General features: G+C 41.2%; 1 protein-coding gene and 1 pseudogene across 12 annotated transcripts in view; one reads left to right on the top strand and one right to left on the bottom strand.

The window, feature by feature from the left end:
- Positions 1 to 6,000, top strand: part of SORBS1 (sorbin and SH3 domain containing 1) — a 222,361-nt gene that overhangs the window by 194,185 nt on the left and 22,176 nt on the right. For all 12 annotated transcript variants that reach the window (XM_023519823.1, XM_023519829.1, XM_023519828.1 and 9 more), the window contains 3 exons: positions 1,630 to 1,676; positions 5,257 to 5,371; positions 5,518 to 5,643. In XM_023519823.1, the coding sequence (XP_023375591.1) occupies positions 1,630 to 1,676; positions 5,257 to 5,371; positions 5,518 to 5,643 (288 nt within the window). The remainder of the gene's footprint in view (positions 1 to 1,629; positions 1,677 to 5,256; positions 5,372 to 5,517; positions 5,644 to 6,000) is intronic.
- LOC111728943 lies at positions 5,070 to 5,188 on the bottom strand (annotated as a pseudogene).

Here is a 6,000-nt window from a genome sequence, read left to right as displayed (position 1 = left end):
CGTGAACTTGTCATTTATCATTAACCTCACATCCATTCTTATTTCCCTACAGCTATTAAATTATGCTCTCTGGTCACAGACAGACACAAATGTAGGCATTGAAATTGTGTGGCATTGGTTATAAGAGAGTCATTCAGTCGACCTCTAATATGTATGTGTGTAGACAGGTAGATGGAAATATTAACATGAATATGCAAAGATTAAAAATTCCTGTGGAGAATTCATGGCCCTTAAGAAGATCCCTATAAGACTGCAGCTTGAGAAGCTAGTCATATGGGGCATATGTCTGAGAGATTAGGATCTAAAAATAAGCTCAATGAAATTTCTCAATATCTTTTTTTCCCTTCACTTAGAGTCTCCCATTTTTCTCTTTTACTATGGCTATGCCCTCTAATATAGAAGAGGAAGTGTATAATTTAATTTTCATCATGTTTTTTTAGACCAGAAAATCATAGCAGTTGAAGAAGTTGGAGCTACTCACAGTTGGAATCAGAATTATATTGGCAGCTGTAAACAGCTTGCTCACATGATTTCTCTCCCCTACCTTAAAAAAAAAAAAAAAAAAGTTAAAATAACTACTTTTAATTGTGAGGAAGAAAGATGTGCAAATAAATATTGTAAGTAAAGGTGAACTTCTTGTTGGAATTGAAGATGAAGAAATTCCAAACAGAGAAGGATTTAGACAAAGTGTAGCAAATAGACTTGCCTGATGGGAACAGGAGAAGTGTAATAAGAGATAAAGGCAGTTAGGTATGAGTGGAGAGAAATTACCCAAAGGTCTTAACCCACTTCAGGAACTGAGATTTGATCTGAGGGACAGTTGAGAGACTCAGCCAACTTCAAAGCAAGGAAGTGATGTGATGGAAGTATTTGAGGAATGTTATTTGTGCTCCTGAGTGACAGTAGATTAGAGTGAAGAGAAGTCAAAGGAAGCTTTGTGCCTGTAGGAACTAGAGGTCAGACCTGAGAGGGGTTGTGGAGGGAGGGGCGGAGGGAGAAGGAGGGTTGGCGTGAATTAATGACAGACTTGATGAGGAATGGGAGACCAGGGCTGAGGGTGACCCCTAGGCCTGGCGTTCCAAAAGGTAAGGGCTACCCAACAGGAATGCAAGGCTTAGAGAAAGAATGAGTTCAGGGCTCACCTCATCTGGCTTTTTGGATGATCTCACAGACCACGAGAAATACATGGAGTTGAAGATGACATGAGAGGTGAATCAGGGTTTCATCTACTTGCAGGTTGTAATTTAAGTCAGGCAAATAGAAAACGTAAGAGTACAACAGTGATAATTCCTAAACAGACTCTATGGCTAAGTTTGTTTTTGTTTTGTTTTGTTTTTAATAGCCATAGTTAGCCTTGGGGAACTAGCACTTTAGCTTTGGGACTTTTCTAACCATCTCTGCCCCAGATCTGGCCCTCCTTAGGGAGATTCCTATGCATGACATTGATGACCAAACATCCACCTAGTGTTCTGCTAAGGGCAGACAAGTGGAATCTTGCCCGGATTCGTACACCATAATGAGATGGTTAAATTGAATTTTTCTGCTTTGCTTTCTGGAAACTTGTGAAAATGTGTCCTTTTCATTGTATACGAATTGTGACTTTAACATGACATTGTTTCTTGTATTTAGATGAGACCTGCCAGAGCCAAATTTGACTTTAAAGCTCAGACATTAAAGTAAGTGCCACCAGTTATTTGTCATTTTAACTGCCTCTTTTAAGCACAGAAGCTCAAGCTCACTGATAGAGTTGGAGAATTAATAGTGATAAAGAAAAAATAGTAATTTATGGAGTTTACTATGTGCCAAGGACTGTTCAAAGCACTTTACACTGCATTACAGTGTTACATAGCTTACACTGTAATCCTGTAAGGTCAGTACAACTATTATTCCTTTGTACAAATGAGGAAACCAAGGGACTGCAAGATTAAGGAACTTGCCCAAGCTGGTCAGTGATGGAGTCAGGATTGAAACCCAGGCATCCTGGTGCCAGAGCCTGGGTTCTTTCCACTGTGCCACCCTGTCTCCTCCTTTGTAGGGACTCAGTTTGCTTATTTTAAGTGGTGGCTCGATCTGACTCACCCTTTCTATGAAAGGAGCCAGAACCGGTCTCTAAGAAGATAACTTTATCAGTTTTGCTACAACATCCCAAGAGATTAAAGGCTTATGGGAACCTACAGAAGACCAGGATTTCTCTAAGTATCTTTGGGAAACTAGGATTCCTCAGAGTGCTAGGTCTGTAAAATATTTCTCAGAAAGAGTGTTCTAGTGTAGAAATGAGTCTGGGGACCACAGCATACTATGTCTGTACCCCCCACTTGAAGAGATACTTTGCCATTGGCATTTAATAGCTCTAGACATCTTTCAATGAAGAAACCTGATTAGCTTATTTAACCCAGTGTTACCTAAATTTAGATGACTAGGAAACCTTTATATTTTCCATGGAATGAAATTTGGGAAATGCTACCAAAGACTGGGTTCCAAAGGTACCTCCTCACTTTATATCTAATTATGGGTTAAAACAGACCATGAGTCTGTGTGGAGGCTGCTCAGCCATGATCTCTTCCAACACAGAACCAGGCCATAGTTTCCAGAACCTAGGTACAAATCTGGTGTACTTGGGTACACTTGCAATTACTATAGCCTTTTAGCTCATCAGCTAACAGGAGGTGGTGGCATCATGTGCCAGAAAGATGATGGACTTTAACGTCCCGACTCTGCCACTTATTATCTCTGTAACTGTGTGCAAGTCACCAACCTCTCCACCTCAGATTTCTTCATCTGTAAAAACGCCTCTCTTGCAGGACAGCTGAGATAATACACAAAACGTTTTGCACGATGTAGCAAAAGTTGTTCAACCAGAGAGAGGATAACAAAGATATATAATTTTTAGTTTAATCAAGTAGTTACCTTCTTCTCTTTTTTCTTTGAATTGAGAAAGGTCCATGTAATATTCATTGAATGATGTTGTGTTGACAGTATTACATTTCCCTAAATTTCATTTTAAAAAAGTCTTAAACCACTCTTTTTCTTTAGAGCAACCCTGTCAAATAGAATGGGAGAAAGCTGAGGTAGAAAGAACTTGTCACTATGTACCAACACTGCCAATACTGGAGGGTTTCTTCCTCCTGACTCAGTGCTTACGTCGTGCCATTCTGTCTCCAAAGAAAGTTGATAAAATTTTTTTAAAAGAGGAAATGACAGATCCATAGACGTGAGTCTTTTAAACATCTTCAGTCACTAGGTTCTGGTTTTTTCCCATAGAATATATATTACTTTAAAAAATGTTCTATGAGAGTACTTGATTCAACAAAGTTGACATGTTTCTTTCCCATGGGACTTCTCTGAGCCTCTACTGTGCTGATGTACATGGTGACACTCCAGGAAAGCTCTAAAATATATATCGTTATTGTATGTCAAACCTCACTAAGCACCAGACCTTACCACGTGGTTCTTTGGGGGATGGGAATGGTCCACAGCATGGGCAGGAAGGCAGCCCCAGGCACCCCGTGGTGCATCTCCTTTGGCCATGACTCCAGACCGCTCACTCACACGAGCTTATCTCCTTCTGTACTAAGAGTAAGGCCATTGTGGCTCTCACCTCTGCAAGTCACTTAGAGTGACAGGGCTGGAGCCTGCAGACCTCCAGCAGGGGTGCATGTGCTGAGGGTCTGCTCGTCTGTGTGTCTGTGGCTGGGAAAAGGGAAGAGGGAATTCAAAACACACCCAAGGAGGGCTATGGCAAAAATTTGACGAAAAACATTCCTTCTTACGGAGACATGCCCTGGATCCCCCTCACGGGCCTCTTTAGGATTAGAATCCTATCTACCAATGTGAGACTCACAAAGGATGCCTTGTTCTTTCATTCAACACAGTGCTTACTTTGTGTAAAGTTTTCCAGATGTGCTCTATTGTTTAGCCAGCATCTCTCACTTACTGTGGGACTTCCTGACACACTGCAAAGCATTCACACCCCGTCTAAATTGCAGTCAGACACCTGTCTTTTCAGGCTATTGGTTTGGCACAAATGAAAAAGATCTAGGTCTTTATTATTATTATTATTATTATTATTCAAGAAAATTTCAAGTTACAATTTTTGTTCTTCTTTTAAGTTCTATTTCGTTTATGTTATCTTCTTGTCTCCTTTTTTTTTTCCTCAAAAGGAATCCTGATTAGAGGTTAACATCATCATTATTGAGGCAAACAAAGGGGATGGATATGGAAAAGTTGAAAAAAGGCATGAAGAACACTTTTCTTTCCCAGATTCCATTGTGTTGAAAAGAAGTGAATTAACATTTACTAAGTGTTAACTGTATGACAGGCACCCTGCTGAATGTTTTATTTGTAGTTTGTTGCTGAATCCTCCAACTCTTGAGTTAGCTCCTATTTTGATTAAGTATCTCAGAGATACCAAGTATTTTGCCCAAGGTTCCAGAGCTAGTAAATGGCATATAATTAGGTTTGAACCCAGATCTGCCTGATTTCAGAGCCTTTCTACTGCACTATGATAGATGGATGGATGATGAGATGTGTGGGTGGATGGACGGCCAAATGGGTGGATTGATAAAAGATGTTAATTCATGAGAAAAAATTTGAGAGTAATTTAAAACAATGAAGGTATGCCTTGCCAGGGCAGAGAAGAGAGTAGTGAAGGCAGTCAGAGTATCTAGAAAGAAATGTTTTTCATCAGTGAACATCAGTTAAGACTACTGAGTACATTGCTTTGTGTTACATAATTATTCTGAGCATAAGACGACATTCGCAAAAATACATGGAGAAAACCACAAGGAACTAAGAAAGCCTCTGAGCACTTTTGAGTGCTCCTCAGTTTAAGAGTTAACATCCATCCCACAAAAAGCCTTGAGAAATTCCAAATGTATTGTAATTTCCTGCATAGTGGAGGCCTCACCTCCAAATATGGATCCCCACCCCTTGTGTAATTTGCTCCTTTGACCTCACTAGAAGTCTCCTGTCGCTAAAACACTTTTTTTTTTAGGCAAGGCAACCCTTGGTTGACCTGACAGATTGCAAGGACCTTGTCAGTTTACAATCCCATATTTTTTTATTTTTTACGCCTACAGCACCTGGTCTTCCTAAGTGGTCTCCCATCCAAGTACTAACCAGACCCAACCCTGCTTAGCTTCTGAGATCAGATGGGATCGGGCTTGTTCAGGGTGGCATGGCCATGGATGAAAACTGTGTGTCTTAATCTCACACATATCGAAACATCTTCTAAAATGCATGACCCTCTGTTGACAGGGAGCTTCCTCTGCAGAAGGGAGACATCGTTTACATTTATAAGCAGATCGATCAGAACTGGTACGAAGGAGAGCACCACGGCCGGGTGGGCATCTTCCCACGCACCTACATCGAGGTACCACAGCTTCTTCTCTTTCTACGGAAAAGCCCGGTCACGCCCCAAACATCATTGATTTACCAAGAACTTGAGTTTTGTTTCTTCCTCTCCTCTCGTTTCCCCACTTTCTTCTCTTTTCTCTTTCACCTCTTTTCCTTCCTCAGCTTCTTCCTCCAGCAGAGAAAGCTCAGCCCAAAAAGTTGACGCCAGTGCAGGTTTTGGAGTATGGAGAAGCCATGGCCAAGTTTAACTTTAATGGTGATACGCAAGTAGAGATGTCCTTCAGAAAGGTGAGCCGCCCTCTGAACCCGTGCTTAGGGGCCCTCGGGTGGCGCTGTTCACACGGCAGCGTGGCCCTGCAGTGGCATTGCCACTCTGGCAGTGCTGTCCAGGTGCCTTAGGGATGTGAAGGGCAGTCAGAGAATCTTCTGAAGTGAGATATTTTTAAAATAAATCCTAGGCTGGTGTCAGAGGTTAACTACAGGGAGTTCACTGATTAAAGGCAGAATTTCTTGAATCTTAGACATCTTTTATAAACTGTATTCAGTCAACATTTATTGAGCACCTAATGATGTGATAAGCACTGTGTAAGTGACTAGGTTTCCCAACACAGCAATGTGGCCTGGTGGAGAAAAGCAAGTCCTTTG

The sequence above is a fragment of the Pteropus vampyrus genome, unplaced genomic scaffold, assembly GCF_000151845.1.
Source record: "Pteropus vampyrus isolate Shadow unplaced genomic scaffold, Pvam_2.0 Scaffold238, whole genome shotgun sequence".
NCBI classification, from domain to species: domain Eukaryota; kingdom Metazoa; phylum Chordata; class Mammalia; order Chiroptera; family Pteropodidae; genus Pteropus; species Pteropus vampyrus.
The sequence above is the reverse complement of the archived record's forward strand: the minus strand, read 5'-3'. Positions and strand labels throughout refer to the sequence as shown.